Consider the following 19,999-nt stretch of genomic DNA (forward strand, 5'->3'; position numbering starts at 1 on the left):
CAAACTAAAACTACTCCAAACATTTAGCCTGAGAAAGTGTTGCTTTTATTACACATCTAAATAAGGACAGAGGATAAGGAAACAAAGAGGTTCTTTTTCTTCTATGTGAATAAGCAGGTTTTCTTCAGCTCCTCATTTATCATACCTGATGTTTTCGTTGCACCTGCGTTTAAGAATATCACAGGTGGGAGGAGTGCTCTGTGCCCACGTTCATATCTGCACCGTCCGACTGTGTGTAAACAGAAGTCAACTGATGGATTTGACTATGTAAATGGTACTCGTGGAAGCTGTTCAAGCAGACGCTTGACACTTGAGCTCGGTAATATTTGACAAAGGAGGTCATGTGCTGTTTCTGTGGCCTCGCATCTTTTTCCAGACCAGCTGGTTTTCCCTGAGATTAGGTTTCCTGCATTCCTCTCAGAGCTAGCTGTGTGTGACTTGTAGGAAAAGGACGGAACAGAACCGCTGCCATCTGGCTTCTGGAGTTTTTCTTCTTGTTTTTTTTTTTTTTTAATACTATTTTCCACATTTCTTCTGCTGTCAGTGGATTGGGTAGTAAAGCGCTGACTGTATATATTTCCCTGAGGCTGTAACCGTTAGAGCAGCATTCTTTCTGTGAACACACTCGTGCACCCATGTGTTCAGGTAGTTGTTATTCTGATGTTAGTAATGTCAGTCGTCTGTTTCTGAACTTCTGGTAATACAGAAGACTTTAGAAGAAGTCGTTTGTTGTTCCCTTTCTTTTATGTCCTCAAACTTTTCTTTTTTCTTCTCTCTCCACAGCGCCCCCACTGTCATCATTCCATCGTAGTGCACCCTTCTGCCTGCCGATCGGATCGAACTGAGGCCATGGCACTGAAGGATCGGGTGGAGGCGGTGCTCAACGTGGGTCTGCGCGTCCCCAGCATCATGCTGCTGGACGTCCTCTACCGCTGGGACGTCAGCTCCTTCTTTCAGAAGATACAGCGTTCCAGTCTCTCCAACAATCCCCTGTTCCAGTACAAGTACCTGGCCCTGTACCTGCACTACGTGGGTTAGTGTAGTCCACACACACACACACACACATACAATCACAGTTTGCTCTGGGGCAAATGCACCGCTCTTGTATTTCAGCGATGACACATTTTTGCGAGGCGTTGTCCGGGGGCAGCTACACAACAGAAGAAGAGTGAAGTGTCAGATGAGTTGTTCGTGTCCCTTCAGGGAGACTCAGTTGTTGAAACCCCCGGGTGCATTACACTTTTGGACATGTTGACACTTCATGCTCGTGTGTTGACTACAAGATGAACAAAGGAAGGGCACACGGTGGAGTTTTAATTGAACCTGAATTAATGAGCCGTCAGACCAGGCCGCGTGAAAAAGGAAGCGAGGAGAGCAAGCGGTAAAACAGAAGTAACGGTCGCCGCGCGGCGAGCCGGTTTATGGCCGTGCCTTTATCTGAGTGGGCTGTAATCAGACGTGTCTGCTGAGTCTATTTTAAACTGTCAACAACAGCTCAACGCAGCTACGGCGGAACGGAAGGAGGAACGATACTCGACAGTTAATGGACACCTGATAAACTGCACGAAGAAAAGTGAAATATACAGTAATTACTCTGAGGGGCAATTAGACAAGAACAGCCACGTATTCCACTTGGACACACTTTGATTTTATTTGACAGAAATGCTCATGTCGATGCTAAACAGGCGGTTATTAAATGCACTTACATATAATCAAATTTTGATTGCTTTTAACTCACCCCTAATGACAGTTGGAAGAACTTGAATTGAATATATATTTGACCATAATATCTTCTATCATTCAACTCTGCATTTCCACCTTTTTTTTTTTTTTTAAATATAATAGACTCAAACAAGAAGAAAAAGTGAAAGTGCGACCACTGGTGGTCGGTGTTAAAGTGTGAATGTGTGACTGTTCTCCTGCAGGTTACATCCTGAGCCTGGTTCTCCTCACTCTCCCTCGTCAGCACCTGGTCAAACTCTACCTGTACGTCCTCACCGCGCTGCTGCTCTTCGCTGGTCACCAAGTCTCAAGGTACGCAGTCTCATCACCGTTACATTTGCAGTGTTTTCATTTGACTCTCACTGCAGGTGAAACTGCATCATTTTTTCCTTTCTTTACGTTTTTATTACTGTCGACCCAGAAAAACAAAGTTTTTATTATCTTGGTGTTTAACTCTTGATTCTCTGAAATATCTGTTGAGACTGCATCCAGTTTGGGTTCTGTTTTGGACTCTAGTGTTCCATGTGACAAAAATATGATGAAATGATTGGTCAGGACGAAGAGGCAGATCTTGACCGTCCTCAGATGAACCTGAGAGAAGTCCCATAGAATTTATTAAAGGCTCTAAAGTCCAGATCCACCCTAAGTCGAGCAGTTTGAACCTTCGGCCTCAGCTTTCTTTGAATTGACTTGATGTCAAATTATTTCGTTGTAACCGTGACTGTTGTTGTTGTTGTTGTCGTCAGGGATTACGTCCGCAGTGAACTGGAGTCTGGCCACGAGGGCCCGGTCTACCTGGAGCCTCTGTCCATGAACAGGTTCACTACTGCTCTCATAGGTACGGTCATCTTAGCTTTAACGTCACACTCATGATTCTGTCTCCTCTTCTCTGTTCTGTTTTTTTTTATTCTGTCTCCTCTTCTCTGTTCTGTTTCTTCGCTGCTGTTTTACACTGTGTAATACAGTCCTGCACTAATTTTCAATTCTGTTTTTGCTTGAAAATATATTTTATGTATGAGGGTCTCTGTGGGTCAGGTGTTGCATTTAGAGCATTAGCCTTTAGCTTAAGTATAAAGAAGTTAGAGTAACACAGTGTGACAGTGATGTGATACAGCAGAGGGAAGGGAGACTAAAGTCTTTGAACCGAAACCAAAGTCTCACATACATCGAGTGAAACTGATTTTTTTTTTTTTTTTTTTTTTTTTAAATCTGTGTTTCTTCCAGGTCAGCTGGTGGTGTGCACGCTCTGCTCCTGCGTAATGCAGACCAAGAGGATCTGGCTCTTCTCCGCTCACCTCCTCCCTCTGGTGGCCAGACTGTGTCTGGTCCCACTGGAGACCATCGTCTTCATCAATAAGTTTTCCATGATCTTCACCGGCCTGGAGGTCATTTACTTCCTGGCCTCCAACTTACTGGTACCGTACAACCTGGCAAAGACGGCCTACAGGGAACTGGCTCAGGTGAGAGAACGACGCTGACGTCCCTCCTCCTCCTGCTAACGTCTTCTGTCCCCGTCTTTGTTTAACCGTGTCCCCCTCCCTCTGTTGACCAGGTGGTGGAGGTGTACGGCCTGCTGGCTCTGGGCATGTCCCTGTGGAACCAGCTGGTTCTTCCAGTTCTCTTCATGTGTTTCTGGCTGCTGCTGTTTGCTCTGCAGATCTACTCCTACTTCAGCACCAGAGACCAGCCTACCTCAAGGGAGAGGCTCCTTTTCCTCTTTCTCACCAGGTAAGACCACGGCACCAATGATAAGGAGCGGCTTGATAAGCAATACTGCCACCTAGAGTATCTGCAGATATGATTTGTTTTTTGCCCTAACCTTTCTTAAGTTGTTAATAATACTTTGTCTAGTAAAAACACAAATATTTGACCTCCTCTGCCTGCTTGTTTTTTTAACTTGTGTTTACTATTTGTTTCCACACAATATTTGAACACTGAGGTACATCTGTAAAGAGCCTGTGTTAGCATACAGGGCTACATATATGCTAACTCACTCACCACTCGTTCTGGCTACTGTTATGACACAACAGTAGGAAGTTAATCAAATTGATCATTGTTTTTTTTAACCCTCATTTCCATCAATATGACTCCGTTAGCACACACGGCTAATGGATGATGAAAATGCAATCTGGCCAAATGACGAGGATTTGATTTTTTTTCTTTCTTTTTTTTTAAACCCTCTCTCTTCCAGTGTTGCAGAGTGTTGCAGTACGCCGTACTCTCTGCTGGGTCTGGTCTTCACCGTCTCCTTCATCGCTCTGGGCGTTCTCACACTCTGCAAGTTCTACCTGCAGGGCTACAGAGCCTTCATGAACGACAACACCATGCACAGGTCAGAGATGAGGCTCTTTTTTTTTTCCGCTGATGTTTTTGAAGAATTATCTGGTTCTATAATGTTTGTGCTCTGTGGTTGCAGGGGGATGACTGAAGGCATCACGCTGCTGATCCTGGCTGTCCAGACTGGCCTCATCGAGCTGCAGGTCATCCACAGAGCCTTCCTCCTCTCCATTATCCTCTTCATCGTCGTCGCCTCAATCCTGCAGTCCATGCTGGAGATAGCAGACCCTATAGTCCTGGCCCTGGGAGCCTCCAGAGACAAGTAGGACGTTTTTCTTTCTATTAAGACAATAAAGTCTTTTATGAAATTGAAGTGGTCACCTTTCGAGCTGACGGTCGTTTGTTTCTCTCCGATCGTCCGTGGATTCACCAGGAGTCTGTGGAATCGGAGCCTGGTCGCTCTGTCTGTTCCGGCTGATCTTCCCGGCCTACATGGCCTACATGATCTGTCAGTTCTTCCACATGGACTTCTGGCTCCTCATCATCATCTCTTCATCCATCCTCACCTCACTTCAGGTAAGGCACCAGAAAAGAGTCACTGATGACCTGATGAAGTGTGGAGCGGTCAAGCCCTAAAATCTGTCACATTAACATTTTATTATTTGTTATTCTCTCTGATGAATGAATCTCTCTCTCTCTCTCTCTCTCTCTCTCTCTCTTCCTCAGGTTCTTGGCACGCTGCTCATCTACATTCTCTTCATGGTGGAAGAGTTTCGTAAAGCGCCCGTGGAAAACATGGACGAAGTCATCTACTGCGTCAACGGTACCTATCGACTGCTTGAATTCCTAGTAAGTTGTTCTCACACACACACTCACACACACACACACACACACACACAAACACGGGGGTGGGTACCCAACCTTGGCCTGGCCTCCTCTGGCGCCAGGTTGCTGTGTGCGTGGTGTGCTACGGCGTGTCGGAGACGGTGTTCGGGGAGTGGAGCGTGATGGGAAGCACCATCATCCTGGTCCACTCGTACTACAACGTGTGGCTCCGGGCCCAGCTGGGCTGGCAGAGCTTCCTGCTCCGGAGAGACGCCGTGAACAAGATCAAGAGTCTTCCCACGGCCAGCAGCGCGCAGCTGGAGCAGTACAACGACATCTGTGCCATCTGCTACCAGGTATGAGACGGGGAAAAAAAATTATTTTTTCCCCTTTACTGGAGGAAAAAAAAACACACTTGAGGCAGGGAATTATGACTTTAAAACTAGGGGTGTTAAAAAATTTTGTTACACTGAAATATTACGATATTTCGTTTCACGATACTGTAACGATATTTTAACAGGTCCCAGTCAAATATTCATTAGATTTAGATTTTCTTTCTCCTCTAGTGATTCCAAATGTAGATCCCTCTGTTCCAGTGTCAGTAACCTGATGTTCAGATGGAACAGCAGCAGAGTCTGAGACTAGGATGACAGTTTGACTACAATTAAATTATTTTTATAAAAGTCAATATATCGCCGCGTCTACAGTATCATACGATATCACAATATATCGTATCGTGATACGTATCTTATCACCAGATTCCAGCCGATACACACCGCTAATGAAAGAATTGTTTCCAAACTTCAAACTTGGTGTCATTTAAAAATCAGTCTTGAGTGATAATGCTGGTGGGCCGTAGTTGTGCGTGGACTCTAACCCAGGTGTGGCCTTGTTCTCCAGGACATGAACACGGCGGTCATCACCCCCTGCAGTCATTTCTTCCACGCTGGCTGTCTGAAGAAATGGCTCTACGTTCAAGAGACCTGTCCTCTCTGCCACTCGCAGCTCAAAAGCCAATCACCAGCCACCGCTGTCCCAGGCCAAGACGCCCCGGCGGCCAATCAGAGTCCTGCAGTGCAGGACGATGCCGCAGCCAAGAAGCCGGAAGACGGTGTTCCTCCAGGGGAGGGAGAGGAGGAGCAGGAGGGAGGAGAAGGTCCTGGAGAACCTTCCTGCCATGTGCCTGCTGCTTCACCGCACCCTGAAAAGACTGTTTCCTCGCCCTCATCCTCGCTCCCCTCTGATGGCGTCCAGAACCACCCGCCCCTGGATCCCTGCAGTATGTCCTCCTCCTCCTCCTCCTCCTCCTGCTGCTCCTCTGACAGTTCAGACACATCCTGCTCTCCTTCTCCTCTCCCTGACTCCTCCATCCATCACAACCTCTCCTCACAACTACATGTCCAGGCTGACATCACCCCTACTCACCCTCATCCTGCCCCAGACCTCCTCATGGACCTCCATCATTCATCCTCTGAGCAGTCGCCTCCTCCTCCTCCTCCTCCTCCTCTCCTGAGCAGTCTCTAAACCTCATCAGAACACAGGCAGAATCCATGCTTCACATAAAAAAAACACCGCCAGTCGCCTCGACGATGTCCTTTTTTTTCCAAATGGGTCCAAAATCCCATTGTCAGGAGGGAAGACTCGAAACAATCTTCCTTTTCAAACCAGGATAAATCGACTCCGGTTCTGATCCAAACGTGTCGCAGTTAATCTCATGCCAGCAACCCCCAAAAATTTGATGCAAAAGGAGGAGAGCGTTTATCTCTTGTCTCACATCCAGGAGATGTCACCACCTTCTTCATCATCTTCATCATCATCACTTACTGCTGCTGCTGCTCTTCCATAGACATAAGACACTATTCCTCCTCGATCTCTGGCCCCATATTTTTTTTTTTTTTTTTCAAATCCAGGACATTTCATGAGACGTTTTCTTTCGTGCGGCTTCTTTGTTTTTGCAGCTTCACACCCGCTCTGGTTCTTTTTTCTTCATGTTTGGGCCGTAGCCGTAGCCCAGCGTGTGCCATGACCTCCTGAGGAGTGGGCTGACGGACGGTACAGGACGGAGAGGTGCTTTTAACGTGGTGAAGTTTTCAACATTTCATAGATTTTTTTTTTTTTTTTTTGGTGAGGTGGTGTTTCACTGTTGTTCACAGACTGGATGTCATTTGTAGATGTTGACATGTGGACAAATTCAGTTCTAATTCACGTAGATCACATTTTCTCCATCTTTTTTTTTTTTTTTTACCTTAACGGACAGTACAGGGCTGTCACATGTTCTGGCTCAAATGTTTCCATTGATCATGTCGTAGTTCAGTCAAAAAAAAGGTCAAGTCAAGGTCAAGTCCTTGCACTTTCACGCTCCAGCTGTTGTATCCTGTAGTAAAATTATTGCCAAAACGAATGAGGACCACGGCTCTACTGTGCAGGCACAGAGGCATTATCAGCCTACAGGTGTGTTTTGGCTTTGATTTACTGCAGAAGAAGATCTGAGCTGCATCTAGAGCGCCCTCTGCTGAAGCCTAGTGGACTAACGCTCTCTGAGGCACACCAGATTTGAGTAGATATTTGAAGTTAGAATAAAACGTGGTGACAGCCCTACGACTGAATCAGTCCCACAACAGTCAGTATGGACGAAACTGAACAGGAAGTTAAATGACGAAACGCGGCCGTCCTTTGACGGGGAGTCCACGCGTCGCTGTCATCGTCTTTGACTTTCCAGCTTCACCGTCCCTCCCTTTAGGTCCAGGCCATACCAACGTTTGCCAACGAATCTCTGAGACAGTTTTCCATCGCCTTAGCCAATCCCATCCCACCAATCTTTTTATTTTTTTGTTAAAGCGACCATCATCATCATCATCCTCCCACCCTCTTCCTCCCTGTCAAATGGTACTACCAGCAAATCAAGCTACGAGCGGGCGTTTGTTTCAGCTTTATTTCACACACACGCAAACGTGCACACACTTGGATTCTGTGCTTGATAAAGGAGACGCGGGGGGAGGAGGAGGAAAAGTGTGCATGTGTGTTTTCGAAAAGTCGGAACGACTTTAAACCTGAGAATGCCCAGTCCTGATGCACGCTAATATGTCGAGCTCGCACGCCGCCACGACGACCATAGCATTTATACGTTTGTACCCAGTGTGCGCTAACCTCGCTAATGGTTTTTTTTTTTTTTTTTTTTTTTTTTGAATTTTCTTCTCTCTCTTTATAGAATTCTATCATTTCTTTTCGTGTCACATTTGCACTAATATCCTTTGTACTAGCAACGCTCCAAAGCTGTTCTGTGGCTGTCGACAACCAAATACTCACTGATGTGTTTGTGTACGAGGAAACAGACTCTGTTTGTGTGTATTGTATATAAATGTTTCTCCGTACGGCGTCCTTATCAAACCAGAGGAGTGTTGATTTGTAAAAAGAAAAAGAAAAGAAAAAAAAAAGTAATAATAATTGCAGAGGCTTGAGTTCTCCGAAGCTTCCCGGCGGGAACGACGTTCCACAACGTGAAGCTCTTTGGAGAAACCAAGCCTCCTGATCTGAGACCAGCCAGTGTTGCCGTCTCTCCCGTCCGTATGATGCATCCTCAACGCTGGTGTGATCACTCCGGTGCCCTCTACTGTTAGGAGTGGGATCAGCATGGTGCAGATGTTTCGGGGTAGGTGGCGGTCAACCCTCAGCAGTATTATTGAACCACCACCAGTTACGGTCCAGTCACTACCTGTGGCTTTGTGTTTAAAGTTGAGGAGTTTCAGCTGCAGGGCTCTGAATGAATACATGGTCAATGTAGGATCAAACCTGCGCCGTGCTGTTACTCTTTACATTTTGTTTTTTATTATTATTATTATTTTTTTTTTTTTTAGAGATGACAAGTAGAGAATGTTTGTATTTTTGAACATGTTCCTGGGAGAGGTGAACATGACGACTTCACGTGTTCTTCATTTATTTTTCAATTCTCATTTCCATTCTTTTGAGCTTTGATTTTTTTTTTTCTTCAAGCAGAGCTGTGGAAATGGTCAAGGAAGTTTGAGCAGGTTCTTTCATGTGTGAAGAGGTTTTGTTTTTTTATTTTTGTTTTTGCCATAAAACATCTGACGAATGTGTCAGAAGGTGTCCCACAAATGCTGTTGGCAGTTAAAAAAAAAAAAATTGGATCAGTGTAGACTGATTTCTTTTCTCCCTTTGTCCCAGATCTTTGCTAATACGAAGCTAACCTTTAGGAGCCGACTGTAAGACATTTGATGTCAATTCAAATTTTGCAAGACATGCTGAAAATATCATTTCAAGTGCAACGCAACATGAAGGGAAACCTTCCTTTTGGAGATGGACCCTGTGCCCACGTCGTAACAGTCTCAGCTGTTGCATCAAATCAAATGTCTTTTTTTTTTACTCTGCCCCCTGCAGTAGCTGACAACCCGCAAGGGACCTCGCCCCCAGCTTTGAGAACCACCACCAACAGGTATCTGTTAAAATGTGTACCACTGACCTAACAAACACTTATGTTTAAATGGCGTACACTTGAGTGTCTTATAGGGAACTGGTTCATGTTGCACAGCACTTGTAAAGACATTTTGAGTAATTGTGTTCAAAAGTTTGCTTTTTTGGAGCAGCCAGGTTGCTTTCGCTATGATCTCTGACAGGTGGGAAAACCGTCGTCTTCGACTGCTATAAATATTATTTTTCTAATGAATATTTGTCTTTGACGGTTGTGTTAAAGTCCAATGTTTAATATCCTGTGGAACTGGTATTAAACATTAGAAAATGTTTCTTTAAAATTTTTTTTTTAAACTTTAAATATTCAAGTTACATCTGCTGACGTTTTATTTGAAAACGTTTGATTTACAATTTTGTTTTTGGTCTTTTTTTTTTTTAATACAAACTAAGGAGCACTGCTGTCTTTAATTATTGTTTAACTCACAAAAATCTGGGTGTTTCCTTTTTTTTTTTTTTTTTAAATAAACCCTGATCGTGACTCGTCCTGCTCAAACTGAATTTAAATGATAATCTTGTTGGCTTTTTTTCTCTCTCTCTCTCACACACACACACACAATAAGGAGCTGTTGTGTAAAAACCAGACTGAAGAATGAAGTTGTATATTCTGCTCCACGGTTGGTTTGGATTTTTTATGCCTGGCATTGCCTTGGTTAGTTTACACAAATTGAATGTCAGAAATAAAATGAACCATCCACTCTGGTCTGTGCATTTGTTGAGTTTTTATTGCAGTTCAAAGGGTGGAATTCAGTAGAAAAAAAATAAACCTTTCAAAGGGTGGAATTCAGTAGAAAAAAATAAACCTACCCTTATGAACCACCGTCACAGGTGTAGCTGAGAGGACGGCTGCGTTCCGTTGAGCTCCATCCGTTTCAGGTGTGTTCGCGGCTTTAGCGTGGCCGCTCATGACGTCAGAATGGCCGCTACGCAGAGAGAACGACAGTCAAAGAACATTATCTTAAAAAAAAAAAAACTTTACATTTTTGTGCTTTTGTAGTATTGCAGGCCAACCACTGGATGGCGCTGTTGGATTGTTATCTTTTTAAATCAACCGTTCGCCGCTTCTGTGGACAGACGAAGCCGGGAGCTACACTGAGGTTAGCATTTGATATTTTCTTCATACTTTCTCTATTTTTTCCGGTAAATGTGAACTTTAACTGGAGCAAAACTTAAAAATATATTTTGTATAGAACTGTTAAATAATTATAATTTGGACTTTTGTTGCTTTTGTTGAAGAGAAATGAAATATCAGCAAATTACCGAGTGACCAAAAGTAAAGTAGCTTTTAGTCATGACGTTTTTACTGGTGGTAAAGATAACGTCCACGAACAACGTTAGCAACAGATAAATGTGTTTATATAAACAATAACAAACGTTAGTGTTTACAACCTGAAACCCAAATTTATTTTTTAAATAAAAACACAGAAATAATACCTGCAAATGAACTCTAAATGAACTGCTGTGACTGAAACAGGAAGTAGAATTCCCTCCTGCCGTTCTGGAGGTTCTGGGTTCAATCCCAGGTCTCGGTGTGTCGACTCCTTATGTTCAACAACTCTATTGAAGATTAGAGATTCTAAAGGTTTTTTTTTCTTTTTATTTGTATAGAACAACGTTTTAAATAATGTTTTTATAGACATTAAAATAGAAAAACTAGGAATAAAAAAGGTTAAATTCCAGCCTCAAAAACATCAAATTTATTCTGTTTACATTCAAAAATTATCCTGAAAAGTTTCTTTTACAGCTTCAAAATCACTGCGTAAAAAATATATTTTTTATTATTTATTACAGTCGAGGGGCTAAATGTCCTTCTTCAACTGATTTATAGATGTGTTAACGGACACATCTTTAACCCAACAGTTCTGTTTTGTATCTAACAAGGAGTAAAGTCGGTGTTTTTTTTTTTTTCTTTCTCCGCTGTGGAGTCGACCCACACTGTCAGGAATTAACTGGCACATTCACACACTTTGAAGCGGCTCAGATCGATCAGCTGCTCCATTCACACCTTTCCTCCCGGAGCTGTGAACTGGCTTCAGTCCTGCACCAGTCGCTGCTTCGCTTCTTCTTTTTCTTCTTCTTCTTCTTCTTGTGAGCAGCGGGGAAAAAGTGGAGCATGAAAAGAACGGCTTCTTCTGGAGGAGAATCAAGGTCAGCAGCGATTTTCAATCACCTCCGGGATTTAAAGGCTGGATCTGCTGCCTCCTGCTGTCAATCATTTCCTCTACACCACACTGGATTTTCTGGTTTTTTCCCACCACCACCTATGTTTAAACCAGAACCGGGGGTTCTCAACCTCTGGGATGCGGACCAGCACCAGGCCGCACAAGAAGATTGACCTTAACCTTAACTTCCACCCGCTCCTCATCGCAAAACGAGTAAAAACAAACGAAAGCCATAACACCACTAAAACTACAGTTACTGTAGTACAGTTACTGTAGTACAGTTACTGTAGTACAGTTTTAAAGATCAGTGAGTTTTTAAAGTCTTTAAACTCATTCACCCAACATGTTGGTGCCACCTGTGGCTCCTGAGCCACACTTTTAGCCTCTTTAGCTTCTTAGCAGTCACTCCCAAACAGTCCAATAATCTGTGAAGTATTTAAAGTAAAAAAAAAGCAAGAAGTACTGCATATGTATTTCACAAACATTCACACCCGTCGCACCAAATTGTTAGCTTGCTTGCTAACAGCAAACAGCCTAGTGTCATCCAAATTGTTAGCTTGCTTGCTAACAGCGAACAGCCTAGTGTCACTAAAAACTCCAGCTCAGGTAAAGCATCAATGTTGACTTTAGATCATTGTACTACATTGTGTCGTACTAAGTAGTAGTATCGAGTACTATTACGTTGGAATTGATCGTTGCCTAAATGTAGAAATGTACATCTTGTGTTTTTTTTTTATCGAGTACTATTACTTTGGAATTGATTGTTGTCTGAATGTAGAAATTTACATCTTGTTTTTTGGTTTTTTTTCCGGTTGAACTGCAGTTTTAACAATAATACTTTATCAACAGGTTTATTTTTACACACCCTATAAATCTGTAGTATTACTACAGTACTTAATACTTCATGTACTGCGATACCTACATCATTCATTGTGAATGGTCCAAGTTGTTGTTTTTGTTTTGCGGCTGTCGGTGAATTTATTTGCTGGTAAATTTTTTTTTTTACAAACTGTTCTCCTGGTGTCGAAGGTCACGACCCCTGCTTTAACCTCTCCCTCAGTCTCTCCCCGTGTGTCTGTGTCTCTCTCTCCCTCTCTCCCTCTCCCGTCTGCCGTATACGTGAGCGTGATAAATAGTTTGAAATAACAGATGGCGCTGCAGCCAGAGACAAAGCAGTGAAATCTGGCAGCAATTATCCTCAATTACGTCTCATTGTTATTTTGAGCTAATTATTGTTATTGTCACTTTTAGTTTTGCGCGTCTCGTTGCGGCGCGGGGCCCGCAATAATGCGCGCCCGTCCGGGAGACAATGGAGAGCAGGGCCGTGCTGTGGGGATGAAATACGGCCTTTTGTCACGGCTGAACCGGAGCTGTTGACTTTAAATAAAACTCACATCTGAACGAACGCGACCGGAGAGTCTGACGGCGGCTTCGAGTGGAGCGCGGAAAACGCGTCAGAGGCTGAAGAGTTTTTAGGGTTGTTTTTTTTCTCTTTTCTTCATGGTTTGGTTTGTTTGAGTTTTAAACTTTTTTTTTAAAACATCTGAAAACAACATTTAGTAAATAAGATGTGACTCGGAGCAGAAAACGGAGCAGAAAGACGCGGCCGCGGCGGCGGAGGAGGAGGAGAGACTGACGCATCTGTCGCTCCTGCCTCAGACCTGACTCCACTCTCCTCCTCTTTGTTTGGGGGCGTCTCCCCTCTCCTATCCTCTCCTCCTCCTCCTCCTCCTCCTCCTCCTCCCCAGGTCCCCTCCCCTCTTTTTTCCCTTCCCATCCTTGCTTCTACTCTCCCCCACCTCCACCCTCAGGCGGGAGAAGCCCGTGTTTGGTTCTCGGAGACTCAGTCGCTCCTTTGGGAAGGAGTCACTTCGCGTTTTCCTCAGAGAGACAGAGAGTCAGGCAGGGAGGAGCAGAGCGGAGGAGCTCAGCACAGTGAGGAGAAGCTCGGGAATCACCGGCCCGCAGGACGCAGCGCTGCCCCGGACCTCAGTCCGCAAAGTCGCCCCGCATCAAACCGCAGCAGAACCAGAGTGAAGGGAGGAGGACGGTGAAGGACCGGAGGCAGAAATCCGTGTCAGATGATGGTGTTGACATCTGATCCAGGCGCCAGTTGATCTCCTTCTCTCCGTCTTCTCCTCTGTGACAGCTTCAACTGTCCGTGGATCTCCGTGCGCAACCGGACTCACTTTTCCTGCGCCGTTTGGATCCAGACCGCGTCCCGGAGCGATTTACAGCCGCGGCTTTTTTTTACCTGACAGATTCATCGGATTAGTAAATGCAGTTGTGATTTTTTTAAATTTTTTTTTTATTAAAAAATCATCCTTGGGACCGAAGGAATTAAGAGTTAATTTGTGCTGAAGTTGAACCGCAGCGGAGCGCGCAAAAACACCTTGACTTCGTGGCTTCGAGTTGAAGGAGGTGAAACATCCGGAGAACAACTGCGAAGCGAGGAGAAACATTTAAAGAAAAAAGAAAATATTCTTAACAACCAGCACAGAGACTTTGGTTCCGGAGGTTTTGTTCATGTTCGGGATCCAGGAGAGCATCCAGCGGAGCGGCAGTAGCCTGAAGGAGGAGCCGCTGGGAGGCATGAACGCTGTCCGGGGATGGATGCAGGGGGGCGGCGTGCTGGACGCCAACACAGCCGCCCAAAGGTGAGCTCCAGGGGAGAAACCGAGTAGTCCACACCAGGGTCCGGGGGTCCGGGGGTCTCGTGTCGTCCTCCTTCCACACTGACACTGGTTCGTGGAAGGAGCGGACACACGTGTGCGTGGAGTTGATGGAGAGGAACGGGAGAAAAAGCTGGAGCTGCTGAAATTCTGATTTACTGATTTTTTTTTTAAAATTAAGAAAAAACATTTTAGCAAATAATGCGTAATTTCTAAGACACTGTTTGTGTCAAATATCCACGAAAAACGTTCGATTTGATCCAGAATTGATCCGTTTTTTTGTGCGTGAAAAAATAAAGAAATAAAAAAATAATGTTCTAACAGATTTGAAAAAGAAGATAATAATTTCTTCATACTTTGTGAACAATGTCACGGAGCTGTTTGTAGTCGGATTAAATGATCGGTTATGTAACACTGGGTGAATATCGATTTTTAGAGAGATTATACAGAATGCGCTCCGAAATGGATAAATCTGACTTAAAATTCCAGGAAAACTTTACTTTATAAACATTTAAAATTTAAAAAAACCTCATCAACAGAAATTCAAATTCAAAATTTCACACACTTTAAAAAAAAAAAAAAAAACATGAAGTGAAAAAACGTCCACTTTTCCAACACCGACTCTCCCCCCGCCTCTGTGTCCGCAGTGGAGTGGGTCTGGCCCGGGCTCACTTCGAGAAGCAGCCGCCCTCCAACCTGCGGAAGTCCAACTTCTTCCACTTCGTCCTGGCGCTGTACGACCGCCAGGGTCAGCCCGTGGAGATCGAGAGGACCAACTTTGTGGACTTCATCGAGAAGGAGAAGGTCGGTGCAGAAAACACTTCTTTTAATATGGCTTTTTATTTTTTATTTTTTAACATTTACTGTAAAAAAATGACTGAAAACCTGGTTTCATCAAAAGGCCCTGGTTTTCTACTGACACTGACGGAAATGTTTATTTATTCCGATTATAATAATAATAATTATTTTTATTATTGTACTTCCGGTCCAATTCGAATCTTTTGCTTATTTTATTTCTAGGATTTTTTTTCTCTTCTTCACTTGTTAAAATTTACAGCTTCATCCCAAAAAAAAAAAAAAAAAACCACCAACCCACTTGTTCTCCACAAACATCGTCGTGACCACGAATCTGCTCATCAATTATGACACAGTTTGAAATTAGGAGGAAATGGGGGGTGCGGGGGGGGGGAGAGTTTATTTACCCTCCAAACATAACCAGTAATTACAGAGGAATTAAGAGGAGATGAAGCCGCAGCTACAGCGTGATTACAGGCAGAGACGTGGATTTATGAGACGTCCAAACACCTACCAGTCCATGTCCTTATTGTCCTGATGTGGCAGAAAAAAGTCACGTGTTTTATTTTTATTTTTATTATTTTTTATTTGATGAAAAACCAAATGTTTTTTTGTGTCAGAGTGAGAAGCTCAGTGTTTGTCGTCTTTGTTAAGGAGATGAGCGGAGAGAAGACAAATAACGGGATTCATTACCGGCTGCAGCTTCTCTACAGTAACGGTGAGTGGATGTGACATCACAGAAAAAAAAAAAAAAATTAAAAACACACATTAGTACAGTCTTACAGTATTTGTAGTTATTTATTTATTTAGAGTTTTCTGCTTGAAAAGAAATGAAGGCCAACATTTAATTTTTTTTATTTTTAATGAAATTAAATTGAAAAAAAAAAAAGATTTTTTTTTCATTTTATCCAGTGATACAAAGCAGCTGTGACAGGACGTGATGTGGTTTGTTCAGTGTCACTTCATGTTCCAAAAGTGGGGAAACACTGTGGTTTAGTCGTTCTCAAAGTCTGGCTTGTGACCCCCAGTAAGGCTCGTAGAGATTTTAACACGGGGTCGTGGAATTAATTTTTATGGAATTCTCCACCGTCTTACAGATTATTATTATTATTATTAGATCATAATGGAAATAATAATTTCCCAATTAAATTACAAAAATGTATTTATTACAAAAAAAGTTACATGTTTGAACCGACAGGAAGTGAGAAATTATAGTTTTAATTTGAATTTTCCAAATCTTTTAGTTCTTATTTTCTTTTTTAAATTTGACTTTTTTTTATAAACTTTTTTTTGCCACAGTTTAATTTGAATAAAACAATGATTTTCTCATGAAGTCAGTGATGTTGACAACCAATCAATGACATCATAAACACCACAGTCACTGCAGTCGCACAGACGCTGAATATAGGGGTTTTTTTTTTTTGTCTTCGTTGTTTTTATTGTTGTTATTGTTATTGTTGTTTATCCTGCGATTGTTCCTGACTCTGGGGACGGACGTTTGAAAAGTGTCATGTGACTCTGAGCAGACGAGTTGAACAAAGACTGTTAAGAAAAGAACGGATTCCAAATTGATTTTCTTTTTCTCTTAAATAATTCTATATTGAAGAGAGGCGGCAGAACGGTAACCGTGGTGCTGTGGCTCAGTGGGCGGCGACACAGGGGTCACATCTGACAGCCAGTACTAACCAGAGTCTGTTCTTTTGGGATGTTCTATGTAGAAAATGTAGGAATAAAAATCCATCTTCAGAGACTTCGGTCTGTGTGTTGACGTGAGGAGACGGAGATCCATCAGGTCACGTGTGTTCAGGTGTAGAATCTGGACAGAACCGACCTTTCTGGAAGGTTCCGTGGCCCCTGCGTCACAGACTGGTGGAGAGTTAAAAAAAATATCTGCAGATTTTTTTTTATTATATATTTTTTTCATGAGATCCAAATAGTTTCTCAGCTTTAAATGTTGCTGATGTTTGACAGAGTGAGCTGAAATCTGCTGGTGGTTCAGATCAGTGTTCTGGACCCACGGAGAGAGAGAGAGACACTGAGTGTGAGTGTGAGAGAGAGAGAGAGGAGGAGAAGTCGTGTGAGTGAGTGAGAGAGAGAGAGAGGAAGTTGAATGGTTTCTGTAGCAGTGATTTACAGTTCTCACCATGTTGTTTTAACACTACATTTAAAGCTGTTTTCTGATTAAAAATAAATAATAATTGGACTTTTCACATTGATGTCAAACTTCATTTTATATATAAATATTTTATTTTGTATTTTTATTTTTTGTTCCTTCAAATACATCTTTGAAAGTTAATGCCTTTCCTTCCTTTTTGTCACCGCTCCAACAGGCATCAGGACAGAGCAGGACTTGTACGTTCGACTCATCGACTCCATGACTAAACAGGTAAACTCGCCATTGTTTCCCCGAGCTTTTTCTTAATGCGTTTGTTTCGAAACGATTTCATTGGACTCCTTTGATGTTCTCTATGGCTCCTTTGATGTGTTTTTTACAAGATTGATCATTGTCTTTAGGTCGTGTCATTGTCATCGTTTAGTCGCGTTGCTTCTCGTCTTGTCTTACTGCCGCTGAGGTTCTACTAAAATAAGACAACAAATCATTTATTGAAGTCCTTTGATATATAATTTTTTTTGTCCACAAATTGTGTCAGGGTATAAATTTGTGGTACTTTATAGTCTCTGGGTCTGGTGGGTTTCATTAGGGATTCCCACACGGATTCCTTTGATGTGATCAAGTCCGTGTGTTGTGTCATTGTCACCAAGATGTTGACGTGGTGAGTTGGTGCTCAGATTCAAATCTATGGATTTCAGTAGGAACGTTCTAGTCCTCTAGTCCACTAACTCCTTTCAGGTGGTCCGTGACAGCTTTAATGTTCTATATGAGACTCTTCTTTGTCTGTTGGTTATGTCATTGTCAATTAGTTTTTGACGTTAGTTTGAGTTAGTTCTCAGACCGTAAAAAAAACAACAACAACAGTTTTCAATAGGAAGTCTGCAGGCCCGGCTTTGATTCCTCTGATGTGGCTTGTGACTCCTCTGATGTTTTCTCTGAGGCTTTTGGCTGTCAATCGGTTTTTGTTGTTGCCCCGTAGTCTGCGCTGGAGAACTGTGTTAGGTTTCAATAGAGTCCGGGCATTTAGTCCTTTGATGTGTTTGCTGAGGTTCACCAGTGTCTGTGAGTTTAACCAACATCATAAATCATCCGCTAAATCTTTAATCTGCGAAAAAAAAAACCTCTCACCCAGTGAGGACCTGCGACGAAGTCCCCACAAGGACGAGCGTCCCCAGAACTCTGGTCGTTTTACCAAATAGGTCCCCACTGGTACAGCTCGCCCAGACACACACACACACACCCCTCTCCTGTTACTCCTCTGACAATACACTGCTCCACTGATCTGCCTCTTCCTCCGTCAGCACACAAAAAAAGGAGTGTTTACGTGTGTGTGATTCTGTGGGTGGGCGTTTCCACACAACACACACACACATATATATATATGTATATATATTTATATATCTGTGTGTGGGGGAGGGGGAGGAGCGGGGGGGCAGACTCCAGGCCATTTTTATTTATTTATTTATTTATTTGCCTCCACCTCTGAGGCTGTGATTAGAGCGAGGAGAGAGGAGGTGTAACACCACCTGTGTGTGTGTGTGTGTGTGTGTGACAGCCAATCACACACACACACTGTACTTTTTTGTAAGGACAGTTTTTATAACTTGTGTTTTTTCCGTGAAGATTCTCGTTGAAAAATCCTAATCTGGAAATGTCAAAGTAAAAAAAAAAAAAAAAAACATTTTTGAAGATAATCCAGTTTCCTCCCACACAGATCTGGATTATTGTTCACTCTAAGACGACCACAGGTGTGAATGTGTGTGTGAATGAACGACCCTCTAAAGCAGGGAGACCCCCTGACGTACAGTGATGTTCCTTTCCTCATCTGTCTGTCCTTATTTTTATTTGATTAATTTAACATTGTTTTTGTATTTTTGTTGTTTTTTTTTTAAGAAAAACTTTGTTTGAACTAAACCAAAGTGTCAAAGGTCAGTATGTAATGTTAGAAAAGAATCTGATGTTTTTATCATGTCCCCCTGGTCCCTGGACCAGTACTGGTCCAGGGGTCATTTGGCAGCAGTAGGACCCAGTCACTGACCTCCACCAATCAAAGATAATCTGGAAATATTTCAAAATAAAACGTCACTAACATTTAACGAAAATTGAAAATGTAACGATCCATAAAACGACCCTCACACCAAGGGCACGGTGTAAAAGGTCAGCAGTAATGGCTGATACTGACGAAAAAGGTTAGGGACCGTCGCTGTAAAGAAGAAACAAAAGAGTAAAAAAAAAAATTTCTCCTTTAAAAAAAATCATTTACCAAACTCCAACATGTTGTGACACAGACAGACTCATTATTAAGGCACCGCTTCAGTTCTGTCCCATTATCTCTGTGGATTTATCAGCCCCTCAGAGACGGCCCCTCCACGACCATCCCACGTAACCACACCCCCAGCCTCACCCACTGAGCCGCTGCGTTTAAACCCTATTTATAATCCAGCGCGGCTCCGAGAGTCCGGGACAGATGCACCATGGGAACTGCGCTGCTCATTTTTGAATGCTAACAAATGACGTGGTCACACGGAGTTCAGGTACTAATAGCCAGAGCTGATGAGACTCATTTGTCTGAGGAAATGGACAGAAACCCCCCAGAGATGTGGTACAGTTTTTAGTCGGGACCAATGAAGGAATTCCTCGGAGAGGAAAAGAAAAATGCCGTGAGATGAAGGGAGCTAACGAAGCAGCAGGTTGATGAGGAGTGAGGAGTTCTTCATCAACTGTGGACTGGATTTAAAAAAAAAGGGGAAAATAAATTCACAAAGTTTGCTGTTTTTAAAGAAATCATACGAGGCTAGGCTACATGCTAACGCTGCAAGACCTCGCACCGGCGTGAGAATGTGAGGCGTTCGAGTGCCTTTAGCCAAATAAGATAAAAAAGGATGGAACCCTGCAGACAGACAGACAGAGAGACAGACAGAGAGACAGACAGACAGAGAGACAGACAGAGA

General features: G+C 43.1%; 2 protein-coding genes across 4 annotated transcripts in view; both read left to right on the forward strand.

The window, feature by feature from the left end:
• LOC103395538 (RING finger protein 145) overlaps positions 1-10,008 on the forward strand; it is a 12,735-nt gene extending 2,727 nt beyond the window's left edge. Inside the window, 12 exon segments of the mRNA XM_017041497.2 lie at positions 784-1,033; positions 1,926-2,034; positions 2,469-2,560; positions 2,947-3,182; positions 3,275-3,450; positions 3,914-4,054; positions 4,139-4,321; positions 4,433-4,454; positions 4,456-4,575; positions 4,726-4,848; positions 4,947-5,180; positions 5,725-10,008. Of these exon segments, the coding sequence (XP_016896986.1) occupies positions 850-1,033; positions 1,926-2,034; positions 2,469-2,560; positions 2,947-3,182; positions 3,275-3,450; positions 3,914-4,054; positions 4,139-4,321; positions 4,433-4,454; positions 4,456-4,575; positions 4,726-4,848; positions 4,947-5,180; positions 5,725-6,348 (2,244 nt within the window). The 5' untranslated portion in view covers positions 784-849 and the 3' untranslated portion in view covers positions 6,349-10,008.
• A 301-nt stretch (positions 10,009-10,309) lies between these two features.
• LOC103395537 (transcription factor COE1) overlaps positions 10,310-19,999 on the forward strand; it is a 96,805-nt gene continuing 87,115 nt past the window's right edge. The window contains exons 1-4 of one of the 3 annotated variants that reach the window (XM_025065650.1): positions 10,310-10,403; positions 14,788-14,944; positions 15,590-15,653; positions 17,266-17,321. In XM_025065650.1, the coding sequence (XP_024921418.1) occupies positions 10,324-10,403; positions 14,788-14,944; positions 15,590-15,653; positions 17,266-17,321 (357 nt within the window). In that variant the 5' untranslated portion in view covers positions 10,310-10,323. Of the gene's footprint in view, positions 10,404-12,508; positions 14,126-14,787; positions 14,945-15,589; positions 15,654-17,265; positions 17,322-19,999 lie in introns of those variants that run through there. The other 2 variants (XM_025065649.1, XM_017041803.2) reach the window with 2 other exon arrangements.

The sequence above is a fragment of the Cynoglossus semilaevis genome, chromosome 19 (genome assembly GCF_000523025.1).
Source record: "Cynoglossus semilaevis isolate Cse_v1.0 chromosome 19, Cse_v1.0, whole genome shotgun sequence".
NCBI classification, from domain to species: Eukaryota; Metazoa; Chordata; class Actinopteri; order Pleuronectiformes; family Cynoglossidae; genus Cynoglossus; species Cynoglossus semilaevis.